The sequence below is a fragment of the Biomphalaria glabrata genome, chromosome 2 (genome assembly GCF_947242115.1).
Source record: "Biomphalaria glabrata chromosome 2, xgBioGlab47.1, whole genome shotgun sequence".
Taxonomy (NCBI): domain Eukaryota; kingdom Metazoa; phylum Mollusca; class Gastropoda; family Planorbidae; genus Biomphalaria; species Biomphalaria glabrata.
In genome coordinates, this window is record NC_074712.1 from 53703600 (window position 1) to 53723810 (window position 20211).

General features: G+C 36.0%; 1 protein-coding gene across 1 annotated transcript in view; it reads right to left on the reverse strand.

The window, feature by feature from the left end:
• LOC106065287 (A disintegrin and metalloproteinase with thrombospondin motifs 2-like) overlaps positions 1 to 20211 on the reverse strand; it is a 60803-nt gene that overhangs the window by 34308 nt on the left and 6284 nt on the right. The window contains exons 4-14 of the mRNA XM_056021223.1: positions 19640 to 19781; positions 15576 to 15706; positions 14997 to 15080; positions 5842 to 5983; positions 5499 to 5604; positions 4182 to 4325; positions 3228 to 3417; positions 3060 to 3170; positions 1698 to 1840; positions 628 to 691; positions 428 to 533 (exon numbers count right to left, since the gene is read on the reverse strand). Of these exons, the coding sequence (XP_055877198.1) occupies positions 428 to 533; positions 628 to 691; positions 1698 to 1840; positions 3060 to 3170; positions 3228 to 3417; positions 4182 to 4325; positions 5499 to 5604; positions 5842 to 5983; positions 14997 to 15080; positions 15576 to 15706; positions 19640 to 19781 (1363 nt within the window). The remainder of the gene's footprint in view (positions 1 to 427; positions 534 to 627; positions 692 to 1697; positions 1841 to 3059; positions 3171 to 3227; positions 3418 to 4181; positions 4326 to 5498; positions 5605 to 5841; positions 5984 to 14996; positions 15081 to 15575; positions 15707 to 19639; positions 19782 to 20211) is intronic.

The window sequence follows — 20211 nt, forward strand, 5'->3', positions numbered from 1 at the left end:
ACTAGTGGCAGTTCTATAAGATTGGGTGGTGATATTTCTAAATAATTAAAAGACTGGTCAACGAAAGTTATTTTAAGATTGATGTGAAGGCTACAAGAAAAACTTTCAAAGAGTGATCAAAATTGTGAGAAATCATACAAAGATGATTAAAGTGAATTGAATTAAATGAATGAATGTTTCAAAATATTTTGATGTAAAATTCTTCATTCTTCTGTTTCTCTCTCTGACATAAAATCATTTACAGTAAAACTTTGGATTGTACAGTAGCAATGAGCTTGTAACTTCCACTACACATCATACAAAGACTCAAGTCATTAAATTAATATTGAATCAGTTGTAGAGTAATGATCATTGACTAAACAAAAAGTTTTAAAAATAAATTTTCTATTATCATAAGAAGGGATTTTAAAAAGCAACTTGTTATTACCAGTCTGTCCTTCATACGCTTGCCATTCGTGAGTTCTATGCACAATTTGCAGGTTATTCCAATTATCACAATCTTTTTGCCTGCCATCCTCAAAATTGTCACATTTCTGGTGTGGACATTATAAATACATGAGTCAAAATGTGGCAATATTACTTACAGATGACATTTAATAAAGTCTTAGACTTAAAGATCCTACTTACAGGATTTAAGCATGTGTCGAAATTTAAGGATTTACCATCACAATTTTTACCACCATACTCTGGCCTGAAGAAATAAGACAATAATTATGTATACCAACAATAAGCTAAGTGACAATTATGGTAATAGCCATTGAGTTGCATATTTTCTTTATGATAACTGCACATGCAGTATAAATCTAGCAATTCAAATGGCCAACAACTGTAACGTGGTAACTATCATTAACTATGTTATAAACTGTAGAATGGCTAGAACAGTAGATATTTTACATTAACACAAATTGATGAATTTAAACATGTTGGTGTATTTTTTTAAAATAATTTAAGTTCCATGAGCCAATGCCATCAATAAAGCCATAAGAAAACAAGATAATGTGTGTTGCAATAGAACTGGGTGGTTAAAATGTGTTGGTATTTTCAAAAGTCAAGTCTCATGATCCATTGTGCAAAGAATGCTAGAGATACTATTCTTATTCACAAATTAAAATAATTTTAATCCTCATGTAGAAATCACGAAAAGATTGAACACACTCTATATATAAAGCAATAGTACACATTATAATCAAAACACATTGATATATTTTATACAATAGACTGAACATGTAGCTTGAAACCTATTGAGTGACACCTGAAACAAGCTTGTCTCCTCAGTATACAGGTTTTCAAACAGAAACTTAAAGTAGTGGAAATGGTATTAATGTAGTTATTAAATTTCTAATTAACTCCCTTTACATGATAACTTTTCTGTGTAGAATCTTGCATCTTTAAGAAGCCAATTTATAAATGACTTTCTATGTACACTTTTCTTGCAAACCAAACACCAAGTGGCAATGTGAAATAAATAGTAAAGGTGAAGAATAAGTAGTAATGTTAAAACTGAGAGTATGGTTGGGCTTGACTACCTATCAAAGAGTCTCGAGGTTCAACAACTGACTTGAGCAAAAAGGGTTAACTGAGTCCCAGATAACCTCTACACCCACTGGTCCACAAATAAGATTGGACCATATATAGCACTCTGAGCATGTTATAAACATGAAAGTTGAGCTATATAAAAGCTATTAAAAAAAACTCACTCTGGGTTGGTGCATGTCCTGGTTCTGTATTTGAGGCCAACACCACAGTTTGTACTACAGGATGTCCATGATGTCCAAGCGCTCCAATTGCCATTCACAGGTTTTTTGTTGCCCACATATTTACATACTTCATTTTGACATTCCTAAAGAAGGAAAAAGAGTGCACTGTATATGAACTTCAAAATACCTGGTATATTTAAAAAAACTAGACTCTGTCTCAGACTTTCTCTAGCCTCCTAGCGAGGTAAAGGAGGAGTGAAAATGTTAATTTCTTTGTAGGGGTATCACAAGTAAAAGGGCTGATCTAGGTGGTGACAGATGCTGAAACTCTTTGCAATAGGTCTAAAAATGTATACTCTTGAGGTTAATCACAAGGACTATTTCTGGCTTTCTGTGATTTTTTCCTTTTTATTTTTTTTTTTGAGCAGATGTCTAATATAAAGTTAATTATTATTAAGAGCTCAATCATTTTAAAGGTTTATAGACAAAGTCAAAGCCCTACCCAGTTGCAACCTGCATATTTTGCCTCATTTAATGCAGACAAAGCTGTAGTCCATTTAAAGGTCTACTTAAGTTTTCTTTTCATCATCTACAACTACCTTCATGAAAGCTGTCTCTTTCAAAGCCTGATTTTGATATTCATAGTGTATTTTCTGCATTTCTTTTACACTTTTCTTTTTTAAGCTTGTAAAAAAAATTAACCTTTGGCATGCAGTCATTCAATATATGGGATAGTTGTCCAACCCAGCACAGCTGTCAAATGGTAAGTAGTGCTTCTTTGCTGTTCATACCAATCTCTAGCAGAACTTGATTATTTGTGAGGTAGTCTTGCCAGCATATTCCCATTATGGAGCGATGGCTACTTTGGTGGAATTGTTTTAGGATCCCTAGATGCCTCCAATAGAGCACCCAGGTTTCAAAACCTTAGAAATGTGCTTTATAGACATTGAGTTTACTTGATAAGCCTACAGACCTATTTCACCATACTTTCATTCTTTCATTTGGAGGTGACCTAAAGAGCTGTTGGCCTTAGCCAGACAATTGATCTTTAGACAATTATACATCATTAGACAGAGCTTTCAGGGTAGATTAATAAAATGTAATTTTAAAAAGTCATAATCAAAAAATGTCTTTTTAAGGTGATGCATATTTACATATTTATATCTATCATTCAATGGGTGTAAAGAACATTTTTAAAATATGAATAAAATAAAAGAACAGAAATAGCAACAATGCAAACATAGTACAGTTGAACACTTGTATGAAATTTTCTCTACAAAATATTATAACATATTCACTATCTGACAATAACAGTTTACACTAACAGATCATTCCATTGTTTAAATGCATATGTATACCCACTTTATCAGGTCCACAAGGGGTTCCAGGCAAGGGTGCCTGACGCTTGGTACGACATTGAAGGGGAGTTGAAGCATTACTGCACCACAGCACTGAGCAGGGATCATCTCCAAACTATTTCATCAAACATATGTTAAAGAGATTAATAAAAAAAAACTTTTAAAATCAGCAATTATCAAATACTAGGTTAATATTAAGCCTACTTACACTATGGCAAAATTTAAAATAAGAACCGAAATTGATTTTACATTGAAAGTCCAAACTCCAAGGATGTCCTATGTTTGAGTAACCTTTATTTTCTGTTTTAAGAGGGTAGTGATTGTTGATCAGTGTACCCTCATTGTTTAAACATGTTAAGTACCTAGACAAAGATAAGTGTGAAATTTTTAATGCCACATATCTTATTTTTATTCAACTTTGTTGAAAATGTGTTTCTTTAATTTTGTTGATTAAATTATAGGTACATAACATGGTAAGACACTTGAACAAGTTTAGTTTAAAACAAAATATTTAAGATAATACCTGCACTGAAAAAAAATATTTGGACATTTTTAAAATTAAATTTTCTAATCCTTTATATACTTAGTCTTTCTTCTACAATAAAAAACAAGAGATTAGGCTAATAAAGAAAGTTGGAAATTATTTGCAATTAAATGTTTGAGGAAGGAAGAGTAGTCAGTAGACATTTTCCTTTCCACAGATTTTCATTCACCACTTTAACATTTCCTATTTGCACTTTTTAATAACAGTCTTGCATTTCTTAAACTAACTTACTAATGCTTCACTAGAATATGTTAGTCCATAGCAAGTTTTAATAAAATCAATGTCTAGGAAGAGCTTCCTTTTCATACAACTTTCAAGAGGTCAGCAGTTTCTGTTGTGTTGGTATGAATGAGAAGGTTAAAAACATCTTGCTTGATCTCTATCATACTTAAATTTGTGAAAGAAATATTTAAACTACAAAACAATTCACATCATTATTGGAGAAAAAAAATGAAAAGGAATATTTATAGCTTTCCAATTTTGAGTTGCGAGCAACCATAGTTCTAGTTATGTTAAATATAAAATATTCACATTCATGGCAATAAAAGCAAGAAGAATTAATTTTGTAGACTACTCTCTAACCTGATCACCTCTTTCATTCTACTACTGCTACACTCTGACCACCAGAAATGGTTTAGATTGGAGAGTACCTGTGTTGCCATCAAGGCTGTCTCATATTTACTCCCTTGGCACTCATTGCCATGACCATCATGACGCACACCAAAACTAAAGAATGAAAAAAAATTGTTGTAGCATTGGCAAACTAAATTGCAACATTAAAAATATACCAGCTACATAGCAAAATATATTATTTTTTTATTTTCTAATTAAAATAAAATCTAAGTGGAAATACCACAATTAGTAGCTATCACAAGCAGACACTTCTAAACATTTCCTTCAAGCGGCCCTAGAGAAGAAGAGTTAAGAATTTCTTGCCAACTGTAATTCACTGCCAACTTCTTTCCTAATAAATAATTACAGGTTTGTAAATAATGCTATGCATAATCTGTAAAATCAAATTATCCCTTCAGTAACTTTTCTTTCTATTCATCTGTAACATTGGAAGCGCCTATATAAGTCCTAGAGAAATTGGATGTTGATTATCATAATATGAGTTTCCCATAAGTTTGTCTTTATATAGAACTACAGGCACCATTGGATCTCGTACTATCTGCAGCTCATTTCATTTCATTTCTGCTGGTTGTAATGCCTTACTTTCTGTACTTTATCTGTCAGTGAGATTGTTAAAACATATGATCTAAATTTTCTTAGCTGAGAAAAGGTAGGCCTTCGCTGTTGACTGTTCTTGTGTCTAACAGTTTATCTCAATTATTATTATTAATAATTATTATTTTACTTAACATATTTTCATTAAAACAAAACAAGACCAATGCAAAGCAACATTGTTAGACTTGATCTATGTCCTTGTTTGTAAAATGTTTTACATAATTCGGATGTTCCTTCAGAGTTGAAGATAGTTTTACTTCCTAGTCCAAACCTCCCGCAGGACGACGGGGGATGGGAGCGGGCAGGGTTTGAACCCTCAACCGTCGATAAATCCGAACGACAGTCCAGCGAGCAAACCACACGACCAGGCAGCCATCCTGTTTCCTAACATTTGCCCAATCCTAAGACTTGTGTTCATAAATGATTTATAAAAAAGGAAAGGATTATTTTGCCTCAGAGTCTTGTGTCCACTAATGCCTTTCCCTGCAATCATGTTGTGGAGCTGAACATTTATGATGTGTGCTTTCATATTCTTGGCATTCTGGACATTAAAATGTTGAAAATGTCTTTCCCCCAAACAATGAAAAAGAATGTATTACTTGAGAACACTTCCATTTAGTTCTTCTACTTGTGTTTATGTTTAGGCAACAATACCCATGAATTAAGCCTTACACATGGGCAATCTCATGAGCTATGACAAATGCAGTCAGAAAACCTTCATCTCTGACAGCAGCACAGCTTCTAATGGGATCACACATGGCATTCAGGGGAGCAAAACCTAGTAGAAGAAGAAAAAACATACATCTAAGTTCTAAAAATATATAAATAACATCATGTGAATGTCTATTATAACCTATCATTTAATATTAAATACAAAGATTTCATGAAAAAAAAAAAAAGAACTAAATAAAATACTTTTCAATTTAAAAATGTGTATGAGAATATTTTTCTGTATCACATTTCTCCCTATTAAAGTACTACTTGGGATGATCTAGATCTATTGCTTGATTATAACCTGAAGGTCCAAAGTCATCCTCTGTAATCAGAACAGCAATGTCATGAGTCATTGGTTGACCAGCTGGAGTTAGCTTTTTTGACCATTCACAAAACAAATTTACAGTTCCTTCAGGATCACTATTGTTAACCACTAGCTTATGCTGGTGAAACAGGAGAGCAATTGTTTTTATAGTTATTATTCTGAACAAAGTGTTAAAAACAATGCTAATCTTAATACTCTTATTTAAACACTTATGTTAACAAAATGCCCTCCTCAACACCCCCCAAATAGTAAAGATTTGAAATCTCAGTTTGTTTATTTGTGAAAAAAATATTCCATCAACGTGTACCAACAATGTTTTCAACTTGGCTAATAACGACATTAACTACAATATAGTTCTCTTTTTCGCGTCGTGATTCTTCTCAAAATCTTGTCTCCTGATACCATAGACTATATATATACATGCCCGATACTATAGACTATATATATACATGCCCGATACCATAGACTATATATATACATGCCCGATACCATATACTATATATATACATGCCCGATAGCATAGACTATACATATACATGCCTGATACCATAGACTATATATGTACATGCCTGATACCATAAACTATATATATATACATGCCCTATACCATAGACCAGTGATGCCCAAAATACGGCCCGCGGGCTAGATCCGGCCCGCGAAGTGGTTTCATCCGGCCCGCCAAACCGTCGGCACAAGTGTAGAAAATCCCCCCCCCCTTTTTCCAAAAAAAAAAAAAAGATTGAAAAAATGTTTCTTTGCCTACGTTAGGCCCTCTCTTTTTCTCTGATGGATCGGTACCATGACCTTTAACATGTGTACGTTTATGAAAAGTGAAAGCCGAAGAAAGTACAAGTGGACTTCGAATGTAGAACCTAACAGGAAAATTGAACGTATCTTTACTTTTTTTTGTGTGAAACATAATAATAATCCAAAATATTTTATTTGTAAAGAAAGTTTCGCTGTTTAAAAAAAAAAAAGTAAACATATAAACGGCATTATGAAACAAATATGACGCCATACTTGCTTTGAGCCGCGAATAAAAAATTGTTAAACTACGCATAGAAATTGGAGGATCCATGGGAATATTTACCAAAAAGAAACAATAAAATGAGTCAGTGGTAAAATAGCTACAATGATAATTGATGTGAAGCCATTTTCCAACGCTCTAAAAACAAAGATCAATTTCAAATATCCAATTTTCAGGTCAATTTCATTTAGTTTTTTGTACATTTTCGGTCATGTGGCCCGCGATACGAGTGTCGGAAACGAAAATGGCCCGCCGGTCGAATTAGGTTGGGCATCACTGCAGACTATATATATACATGCCCTATACCATAGACTATATATATACATGCCTGATACCATAGACTATATATATACATGCCCGATACCATAGACTATATATATACATGTCCGATACCATAGACTATATATATACATGCCTGATACCATAGACTATATATATACATGCCCAATACCATAGACTATATATATACATGCCCGATACCATAGACTATATATATACATGCCCGATACCATAGACTATATATATACATGCCCGATACCATAGACCAGTGATGCCCAACCTTATTCATCCTGCGGGCCATTTATATTTCCGACACTCGTGTCGCGGGCCACATGACCTACCAGGTACAAAAACGAAATGAAATTGACTTGAAACTATTTGATTAGAAACTGACATTAATGATTAGACATTGGAAGTTGTTCTGTTTTTACGCCTCGGAAAGTGGCTTCATTTCTCTACTTCAAATGTGAGCAACATTGTAGCTAGTTTTACCACCAACTCCTTTTCTCTTTTTCATAGCTTTCCCCATCAATCCTCCAATCTCTATAAGCAGTTAAACAAAATCTTTTATTTGCGGTTCATGCCAAGAGTGACGTCATATTTGTTCATAATATTGTTATACATGTGGTTGTTTTTTTAAACAGCCACATTTTATTTACAAATCAAATATGTCGGCACATTATCATGTTTCAATAGCAAAGATCCGTTCACTTTTCCTGGTAAATTCTACATTTAGAGTCCCATTTCGTAAACGAAAAATGATAAAGGTCATGTTACAAACCTATCAGAGAAAAGTGAGAGCCCTAACATTTGTAAAAATGCATTTTTCAACCTTTTTTATAAAGGGGGATTGTCTACAATGTGTGCTGACGTCTCAGAGGGCCGGATAAAACAACGTCGCGGTCCGGATTAGGCCCGCGGGCCGTACTTTAAGCAACACTGCCATAGACTATATATATATACATGCCCTATAACATAGACTATATATGTATACATGCCCGATACCATAGACTATATATATATACATGCCTGATACCATAGACTATATATATATATACATGCCCGATACCATAGACTATATATATACATGCCCGATACCATAGACTATATATATACATGCCTGATACCATAGACTATATATATACATGCCCAATACCATAGACTATATATATACATGCCCGATACCATAGACTATATATATTCATGCCCGATACCATAGACTATATATATACATGCCCGATACCATAGACTATATATATACATGTCGGTGACACGACTCAGACTTGATGCTATCAGTGTTATTGGGACTTTTTCTATAGCTCTTTCCATTTTCAAAACTTTATTGATTCAAGAGAATTGATTCAACAGTAGGCCTGTGTACGGTAGAAACAGAGATATCTTAACAGTAGGCCTGTGTACGGTAGAAACAGAGATATCCTTACAGTAGGCCTGTGTACGGTAGAAACAGAGATATCCTAACAGTAGGCCTGTGTACGGTAGAAACAGAGATATCTTAACAGTAGGCCTGTGTACGGTAGAAACAGAGATATCTTAACAGTAGGCCTGTGTCCGGTAGAAACAGAGATATCCTAACAGTAGGCCTGTGTACGGTAGAAACAGAGATATCCTTACAGTAGGCCTGTGTACGGTAGAAACAGAAATATCCTAACAGTAGGCCTGTGTACGGTAGAAACAGAGATTTCCTAACAGTAGGCCTGTGTACGGTAGATTTTTTATAAAACTTTTATTGCTATTCATATTCATAACTGTGCTCAAGGTCTAACTATGTCTGTGTGCGCGCGCGAGTGTGTGTGTTTTAACTGAATTCTGAAAATTTCCGTTAATTTTTTTAACCGAACTTAAATCAAATCACTCCGTCTGACTGGTAATTGTGCACAATTATTCACTGTCGACGATAACACGCGAATCACACATTAAACAATTAGCGGAGTCAATTCGTCATAATTAATTAATTCTGCATTATATGGAAAATGTAAAAATAATCACACAAAGTCTGACACAAACAAGCACAAAACTAGGTCGTTCACAAAACATTTGAAACTAACAATTTATTTTTTATACATAGGTCTATTCGAATATATCAGTGGCAAATACGACGACCTTCCACCATGGAGGCTCGTGATCGAATTCAGACTGGTGAAGTTTTTTTTTTTTTTTTTTTTTTTACAATTTTTGTAAAGGAAGCACAGAAACCTTCTCCTATATTAACCCTGTCCCGCTCCCCACTGGTCCGCAAAAGTGATCGGACCATAGCGCACTGAGAAGCACAGACGCACACCCGACAAACAATTAATAGTGCTCTCGGATCGCACCCAAAAAGGTAAACGCCACTGATCAACTAAACAGTTTATCCTTTTTGAACAACAAACGTATTTGGTATTGCATGCCCGGGTTACGCTATTCTGCCTCAACGTGGCACCCTGGTGGAAACGATTACTTGAGGAAGTGATTAGGTTAAATGAATAGCAAAACAAAACTCCTGTGGGAGTGTCCAAGGGAATGCGAAAGCTTTCCCATTGCACGGGGCGGAGTTGAAAGAGAGCTTCCACGTCCCTGTCGATAATCCATGTGCCGTTCCTCAAGGGACCGTTACACTAATGGCGAGTCCTGCACGGTTAGTTTGGTACAACATAGGAAAATGGCGGAGGTTCCCGGTGTACTCGCCCTTCGGCCATGCATTCTAGTCCATTTTCCCAAGTGCAGATATATCGGAAATAGCAATGCTTTACATAGGCATTGACTTGGATCTCTTCCAGACAGAACGATTGTTCAAGCAGGCTTACGCGCCTAGAAGGCTGAAGAGCCTTCGGCTCAGCTCTTTTGACAATCACACGGTATTGCATGTACAGGTATTTGGTTAAATTTTGAGTCATTAAAAATTAACGGCATGATGGATTCAAAAAAAAAAAAAAAATAAACTGATGCAATTTCACTCAATATAAGCCAGGTTTTTTTTAAAGTATTTTTTATATTTAACTTGTTTTATATTAAAATTTTTTGTGCATAACTTATTTTATGTTTATATTATTGCATTGAAGAGAAGAGCTCCTATTATAAATGAAATATTTCTTCTGACATTGTCAGAAAAATATGCATGGCAAAAAGTTAATTTCATTCGCACAAATATTACCATATTTTTGTTAAGTAGTTATTTCGAAATCGGCATAACCTTGAAGAAAAATTAACTTTGATTAATATTTCATAGGCTTTAAAAAAAAGTATTGCAAAAATCTAACTGAACTTTTTTTTTTCACTTTAACTGTCCAACAGGATTCATTTATTATTATCATTATTAAAAGAATCAACAGTAAGCAGGGGCGTAACTAGGGATTTGGGGGCCCGGGGGGATTGACCTCTTTGGGGGCCCCTTGCATTTTGACATTCGACATATGACATGAGATAATGTACCAAAAAATATAAGCCCCAAATCAAATTGGTTCAGTATATCAGTAAACTTAACAAAGTAATCCTCAAGACTCTTTTAATGAATAATACCGTTGTTTATTAGTTAAATAATGCACAAGTGACAAATCTAAATTGATATCGCTTCACGTCGTGCATTCTGTGCAGCAAAGACATCTATAACATCAACTACATCGATACTTTCTAGTATTTGTGACTTCACTGACATTAAAACCATGATAAGCCTTTCTTGCGTCATTGTGCTCCTGAGATACTTTTTGATGAGCTTGAGCTTTGAGAATGATCTCTCACATGACGTAATGGAAGTGGCCTGAGTTAGCAGTATTCGGAGGAGGTTGCAAAGTCTGAGCACACGTAATTCCCATATGAAGCCTGTTTCCTCAATATGTCTATTGGTGATTGTATTACTGTTTGTTGATGAAAAGTGCTCGTGCATCAATGACATCATTGAAAAAGCGATTTTCCATTTATTTCATCATACAAACAGGAAAAGTAGCACAGTTTGTCACAAGCGTGTCTTCTAACAGGTGTCTTGGTTCAAGAAGAAACCCAAAGGTATCCATTTTCTTTCCAGCCTTTGGAATCTGCCCTTCATCTCCATATGAAATCTGTCCAGCACTTCTGTCGCAACACGTTTGAATTGCAGTTGTATTGACAGTCCTACATTAGAACTCAACTTCCCATCAAGTCTTTTCTTTCATATGGTTGTTTTGATTACAGGGAATCCATAGTATTCACTAACTTCTTTAGCTTTTTCGATGGATTGGGTTTTTGTCAGTTTCTCATCATTTGCAGAAAGCATGAAAGGGTACTAATTTCTTTAGCAGATTCCCGTATATGCAGTCCAGACTTTTGTAGTTTCTTCCGAACTATATTAATTGGGCACAGGAGCTTTGACCAGAATTCCAGATAGGCAAAACATTCTTAATTTTCCACTGCATGAAGAAGATTCTGTGCTAATATTATAATGGTATTACGTCATTGCTGGTTATTTCTGTTTTGTGCGAAAGCAAGAGGATTCAGAGTATAAAAAAGTGGGAAAGATCCATATCTTGTTATGCTCGAGTATAGAAATACTCCGATACGTGGACTGTCGTATTCACCATCACAACTGCTGACGAGTAGAAGACTCAGGGAATCATTCCAGCTGATCACAAACTATTGAAACCATCGGTAGCTGAAAATGCAGAGACATTATTCAACGAACGACAGATGAAAAGCTAAGTGAAATACGATGCAAAAGCAAGACTACCTAAAGATTATTCTGTCGGAGAGTTCGTCTAGGTCAAACATGGCAGAAAGCAGTTGTCATAAAAAAAATTCAGCACCCAGATCTTACATCATAAAGACAAACAATGGAAAAACATACAGAAGAAATTAACGCTTTTTAAATAAGAGTTTCGATGAAGACATCTCTGGGTACTATGATACCGATGAAGACAATGAACTGCAAACTGTTGGAACAAACGAAACAGACAGTTATAGACCAACGTCTAGAGAACTTGTTGTGCCAGTCAAGACAACCAGAAGTGGACGAATTGTTAAAGTTCCTAGTAGACAGTGCCGGTGGCAGTGGGCGCCGCGCTTTCATAGGTCCCGCGCTAATTCCATGTGTACATTATTAAATTAAACAATTATAATGTATATAAAATAACAGGGTTTTCGCGACCTCCTGATTTTTCAGGGCCTCCAGGAAATCTCATGAAAAGGCAAAATATACGATAAAGTCCTGAACTTTTTTTTTGAATTTATTCAAATCTCCTGAAGAATAGACGAAATTGACATTTTGGGGTGCCAATAAATAAAAAGTGGCATTGCGAGCTTTCATTTGATAAAAATTTATTGCAAAGAAGAAAGTAGGCCTATTTTCTAATAAAAAAAAATAATTTTGACATTATGCTTATCCCTACCCAGACTAGGCCCCGCGCGATCCGTTTCGCATAGGGCCCCGCAAATGCTAGGGCCGGCCCAGCTAGTAGATATCACTATTAAGAACTGTAAAAGGAAGGGTGTGATAATAACTTCAATAGGAAGGATGTATTAATATTATATGATACTAGACATATGTTACCCGCGACCCGCGGGTCTTTATTTGCGCATTACTGTCGATATGGTCACTGAGAGTGTTTTGTAAACAATTAAACGAAATAATAATGTAATATAGGCCTATAAAGCGAATGTGTCAATGTAAAAATAGTGTGAATGAAGCTATCAAATCAGAATAGGTAATAGGCTTAAATCCATTTTTTTTTTTAAATTAAAACATTTGCTTGTAGGCCTACATATATTTGATTAAAATTTGAGATGAATAGACTAAATTTTGTATGTTCGTGTGTTAAAGTATAAAGTAGATCTTTATGTAGACATAGATCTAAATCTACACTAATCTAGAGTTAAAAATTGGCTTTAATAGACTATTGAGTTCATTCTGTGCTGCACATGCGTGAACTTTTTTTCATGAATGAATATAGGCCTATCTCAACACGGCTACGCAGCTTTAGCGAACAGCGAACGAATGTATTAAAAATGCTTTAGAAAAACAAATTTGAATGTTAATTTGATTAAAATATGAAATGAATGGACAATAATTAGTATGTTTATGTGTTAAAGCATAAAACTATCTTTGCGAAAAGAAGTTTTATCATCTTAGAGTTCAATAAGAGTTTTAGACCTAGGCCTAGGAATAGACTCAGTAGAGAGATGTGTTAATGTGTAACCATTTGGTAATGTCTAATGAAAGAATGTTCGTCAGGAAATCTGTAATCACAGATATAAGGAACTAATTAATGTAAAAAAGGCTTTTGAAACACAAAATTGAAAGTTAATTTTATTATATAATGAAATTAATGGATCTTCTTTTGTATTTTCATGTGTCAAAGTAAAAAACTATCTGCGCAAAGTGTATTTCTTAAAATTAGATCTAGGTCTAAATCCTTTCTATCTTTTCTCATGTCAACATTGTAGACATGGCCTAGATCCATAAAATACTATAGCTGTAATAGAGTCGGACAACTTTATTTTTTTTGAGGGTCTTAAGTTTGTTTTAGGGCTACAATACATACACTACGGTCTAAGTTGGTACCCAAGGAACATTCCTGCCTAGTTTTATCAAGATTGGTCAAGCGGTTTTGATGTCTATAAGTAACATCCATCCATCCATACATACATACATACATACCCCTCACATTCTACTTTATAATATAGATTACGTCATTATTTTTTTGTTTATGTTTTGTGCGAAAGCAAAAGGATTAGATCATTATATGTAAATAAAAAGAGAAAGAGAGTTTCCATTGGATTGAGGAAAGATGAATAAAGGGGTAATAACTCGAGTGTGAAGTTTAATTCTGAAATTATTGACGCCAAACCCGAATAACGGGTACTCGATTCTATAAATTTTGCTTCAAGGTTAATTAGTGTAGCCATAAAATACTCGCCATTTAGATCTATTATTAGTAAAGGTAACAAGATACCTGGAATTCGCTGTATATCATGCAGTTTTATTCGTGGCAACAAAGTTTAAAATGGAAGACTTTTTTTTTTTTTTTAAATTGATCTCTGCGGCAAAAATATTTTTAAAATGTCAACAAAGTCAACGTACTGATAGACCTAGAGCTAGGTTTAGTCTTTGTGATAAATTTAATCCATAAATGTTGATAAAAAAAAACACCCGTTGACACTATTTGTCAATCAAATATACTAATTTATGTATTTACAAATAAATTTCGGACATCCATTTTGGGCCCCCCCCCCCTAGGTGAGTTTCCATTGGATTGAGGAAAGATGAATAAAGGGGTAATAACTCGAGTGTGAAGTTTAATTCTGAAATTATTGACGCCAAACCCGAATAACGGGTACTCGATTCTATAAATTTTGCTTCAAGGTTAATTAGTGTAGCCATAAAATACTCGCCATTTAGATCTATTATTAGTAAAGGTAACAAGATACCTGGAATTCGCTGTATATCATGCAGTTTTATTCGTGGCAACAAAGTTTAAAATGGAAGACTTTTTTTTTTTTTTTTTAAATTGATCTCTGCGGCAAAAATATTTTTAAAATGTCAACAAAGTCAACGTACTGATAGACCTAGAGCTAGGTTTAGTCTTTGTGATAAATTTAATCCATAAATGTTGATAAAAAAAACACCCGTTGACACTATTTGTCAATCAAATATACTAATTTATGTATTTACAAATAAATTTCGGACATCCATTTTGGGCCCCCCCCCCAGGTGGGGGCCCGGGGGTATTTTAAAATTCTCCCCCCCCCACCCCCCCCCCCCCCTTAGTTACGCCACTGACAGTAAGGATATACATTAAGTTAACATTGTCTGGAAACGAACATACAAGCCAAAAACAAAATGTACCGATAACTTTCTTACCTGACTTTTTGTAAGAAACACAAGCTTGACTACAACTAATCTGATATCCACTCCTAACGAAGAATGCTGATACACTCTGTTGGCCTGAAATATAGACACACTAATGAAGGCAAAAAAGATTCTTCTTTTTTTTAAATTGCGAATCTGTGTCATATAATGCCTTCTTCTTTAACCTTCTGACTCGATTCTCAGAGGCAAGTCTTCAATATATAAAGGAAAAGCTGGCAATCTATAAAACAAAAAGGAAAGCCGCAAGCAAGCAAACTGCATTAGGTCCAAACAACTCTACTCGTGTCGTTAAAGGTTGTCTCACTTAAAATGAGATTATAATCATCTTCATTTACATTGAAAAATAGATTTCGCTATCTTCTTTATAAAGCAAGAGCTTTACGTTACACGTAAACTCAAGTATAGACATACATTTAGATAAGCGAGAATAGTTATGTAGGGTTGTACACATACAGACAGTATCACACACACACACACACACACGCACGCACGCACACACACACACGCACGCACGCACGCACGCACGTACGCGCGCACACACACACACACACACACACACACAAAACTTACTATATTCATAAGCGTCATAACGTATTGTTCAGTTTTTTCTTTACTTCCCACTTCGTCCACTAAGTTATAGGTCAGTGCCAGAGCTACTTGTAGATACTTCGGTTTGTCACTAGACCTGCGATGTCGTGGATCTGAGTAGGACACAAGATAAGTGCATCAAAAGAATCGTTATATAATACCTGTCATTTATATGCATATATTGTATCATCAGTCTTCAGAATCCTTGCATTACTATAGGGAAAAATCGGATTAGAGAAGAGAGAGAGAGAGAGAAAGTACGAGAGAAAGTATCCTTATATGATAGGCCTACAATGCTTTGAACCACTTTTATTTTGCAAATTCACGAGGACACCAGCTGACCCTTACAGATGTGATACTGGACTATGTCCAAAGCACACGTCTCACTGGCACACACACACACAACACACGGGAAAAAAAGTTGATAAGCATCAGTGAGAATCTAAGCTCTACTTCAACACGTGTCCATTATTTAACCCTTTACCAAAAGGTTAACTCCTTTAGAAGAGTTTAAAAAAAAAAGGATTGATTACAAGACAAAGGCCCATTTGGAGAACATGCGGCTTATCACAATTTGGAAAATTTGAATCTTTTTAGTATAGTAAGGAAAATGTGGATTTTCGCTAGGCCCCAATTTTCTTTCAAGTACTTCATTGGAAACACACAAAATGTATATTTCTAAATAGAGTCGCGGTAGCTGAGTGGTAAAACACTTGGCTTCCGAATAGGAAGATCACGAGTTTGAATCCGGGTGAAAGATAAGATTTTTAATTTCGGGATCTTTATGGCGCCACACAGCTCTAATAAGTACCCGAGTTAAGTCCATGTCCATCATCTTTGCTCCTAGCACAACCGATCTTCTCTATGTTTGCTTTAATCTCCCTGCTTTTCCCTTTCACTGTGGCTTCCAGTCTCGAGCCTGTCTTTGCGACATTGTCAACTCAGTGTAAAAGCTGTATTTACGAGACTTGGCTTTATCAATATCTTCGATCAACTTATACAAGTAAGTCAGTCTCAGAACATCATAATCAATGTCTCCATCGGTCATTGAAGTTCTTAATCTTTTCTTGATAATCTTCAATTCGCTAAATAAGCTTCTCCCAGAGCAAGTTGTAATCCTGATGATTGTCATGCGCAGCTGTTTACTCTCAGTGCACCTATTGGCCCATTTAAGCACCATGAAGTTTTGGTTTATGTGTTGTTACCAAAGACTCTCTGTATGCGTCGCTCCTTAGTTAGGTGTCTTGTCATTGTGTACGGCGTTGTGCCACTGTTGCCTCTTTTAAAGGATTGGCCTCAAACAATTGCTATTCGCGTTGCTGCTACAGTTCATGTAGAGCAGCAGGGCCGTTTTTGTGTGTGTGTTTCTACAGGGAACTACACAAGACTTCAACAAGACTTTTTTGTATGGTGATCCGATAGAGGGCAGGAGAGCTGCAGGTTGTCTACTCTTAAGTTACAATTAAGTATGTAAGCGTGACATTAAACATTTCAAAATTAACACCAACACAAAACACTTCCAGGTTAACACCAACATTAAACACTCCAAGATTAATGTGACAGGTGGGGAAATGTGATGTGTGTTTGGCGCGTTTAATGTCTAGGGGATGATTATTTTTAAAGCTATCACACACCAACCTATCAGCATATGAATCAGGAGCAGACACGCAACGAGACAAGCAATGAAAGATAGATACAAAAGTTGAAAATGAAGAATATTTATTTACATAAATATACATATAAGAATAAAAAGGGGGAGGGTTTGCATCTATCTCTAAATAATACTAGATTTAATCATCACTCTTGCACTTAATAAGAGAGTATGTCACTTTGTCTTCTGAACTTAGCTGGTTGTCCTGTTGATGTCGCATCTGGCTGTGTCCTGGCTTGAGGTTCTGCAGCTGGAGGTGGCGCTCTAGCGGATAGAGGGACGCCGGTGATATAGTTCTTGTGGAGTCTCAATCCCAAGTTCTAATATCGGTAGTGGGCACAGTAGGGCGGGTGGCCGGCTACCGTGGGCACCAGGTTACTGCGGGCAGGGCTGATCTGCCGTGGGCAGCGTAGTTGACAGGAAAAAAGCCAGTGAGTTGCAGAGGGTTTGGCGTAGCTATGACGTCTCGCACAGATCTGAATCTATAGGGACGTCGTGCCTAATAAGTTGACAGGTGGGCTGTCGAACAGGCGGGCGAGGCCGATAGCGCCAAGTAGTAGAGCTGAGTAGATCCACGTAGGTAGCAGATGACACTCAATAGCAAATAAAGTAGTGATCTGATTACTAGTTGAGTCGTGTCGAGTGGACACTAAACAGCAAATAGCAAATAGGCAGATCTCATTAGGAAAGCGCAGTGCTGAATAGCACTCAGCACATAAATAGGCAGACACCTGAGGGAGGCACCAGGTATTCCTCTAGGAGTGAGAATAAATGAGGTAGTCCAGACTCGATTGCTCTGCGATAGGGAAATAAGAGGGTCTGATTTGATTTGGATCTACTTTATATAGGCCTGAAAGATATGGGCGGACACAGGAAATGTCCAAGGCTAAGGTTTATCTTACACGTGGGTGGATTTGACTCGAGGTGGGAGTCGCACCTGGGAAAGATCAATTGGCGTGTTGGTCCTCGCGATCTAGATCAAAGAGAGTCGTGGGAGAGAGGGGGGGGGAAGAAAGAAAGACTGACTCGCATTCCCCTCAAGGTGGTGTCAACCGCGACCGTCAGTCAGACATCCGGCGGATAAGATAAAAGAGATAGTGTGATTATCTTTCCCCGATCAAGGGCAGATAAATGAAAGGACTGGCCTAGTTTTCTCCAAGGTGGTGGACTAAGGTCTAGCCTGGAGAGAAAAAGGTGGGGCGGGTGGAGAATTTAGGGGTAGGATGGGGAAATAATTAAAATAAAATAAATAAATAATGAAAAATAATCATTAATGCTGTGATAAAATTGAGTGACTCTGACAGCGAGTTTTTGACTTGTCACAATGAACACCAATATTAAACACGTCAAGATTAACACTAACAGTTGGGAGAAAAAAAGCGCGGGATAAGTCCAGACGGAAGGCAAGCCTACTGGAGAGGTCCTGGATAGCTAATGGTGTAGAAGTAGGGAAAAGGCTGAAAATGTTCAGCGTCTGGTTACAATTACAAATGCCTATCATGACCAGGATGTGTATCAAAGATTGGCCTCTTAAGTGATATTAGAAATAGCCAAGGAGAAAAGATTGTCTCCTTTCGATCATGTGCAAAACAAAAATCTTACACAAATCAACATGTACGTAAAAAAATCTTGTTTAAAAAAAATGTCCAGCGCTTTTAAATACAAAAATATTCGATTATTTTCTGCATTTTTAGGTGTGGCATCGGTATATAAAAAAATAGAAAGGAAGGATTTAAACTTGTCACTTTCTTTTTAAAACAATTAGGAAAAAAAATTACTTAAAATAAAAAAAAATGATAGAGGGTTAGGGCATATCATTACTATCATTATTACATTTTGTTTTCCTTTATTTATATCTTCAACAGGAGGCGCGGTGGCTTAGCGGTAAAGCACTTGGCTTCTGAACCGGGGGCCCCGGGCTGGAATCCTGATGAAGCTGGGATTTTAATTTCGGGATCTTTGGGTGTCTCTGAGTCCACCCAGCTCCGACGAGTACCTAACATTAGTTGGTGAAAGTAAGGCGGATGGTCGTTGTGCTAGCCACATGAAACCCTCGTTAACCGTAGGCCACAGAAACAAATGACATCATAGATTACGTTTACAGGTCTGAAAGGGGAACTTTTTTTTTCTTCACTCTATCTTCAACAGACAATATAAATATTTTTTTAGAAGTTTTTTATGTACTGCCGGTCCTGATAAATTTATGTATAGATATAAATATTCCTATATCTAAATAATATCACCAGCATTCGTATTTTTCTCTCTCTTACACAAAAGTGAACGCATTTAGTTAATGAGGTAATGCATGAATTATTTTTAAAAAAAATACAACTGATGTCTGTAAAGATAAAATAATTGCAAAAAAAAAATAATTTTTGTCTTACGACAGACTTACGTGACACTCCTGTTTTCACGTCCACGTGATTTGGTCTTCTCTTTGGTTCACATGTGTACATGAAGTGTAGGCCAGAAATTGCATCGTTTCTGTTGGTAGGCTCAATAAATAGCAACTCAGTGTCTGTCTGAATGTATCCGGACTGAAGAAAGAAACATAACACTATTTGCCTATTTATATTTGAGTAAGAAACAAAAGTTGTAAGAGTAGATAAAAGTGACTAAGTTTCGTTATGTTGCAGAATGGATTTATTTGACACAATTTTAGAAGACGCATCAAGTAGGCCTAATCATGGAACTAATGAACATTTCAATCTTAAGCTTGCAAATATATGTAGGAAAAAAAACAACACAAGTTATGACCAACAGTGAACCAAGGCTTTAACTAGGACACCAGAAGTGAAGGTGAACAAAAATAACGAGTGTCAAACGTTTCAAATATCTCGGACTATTGTTTCAGGCGAACCAGACCTGAATTACTGACAAAATTGCAGCTTCAGCAGCCTTTGCGAGGTTTAAGGTAATATGGAAAAAGGCATAACCTTCAATACAAAAATCAAACTGGTTCGCTCT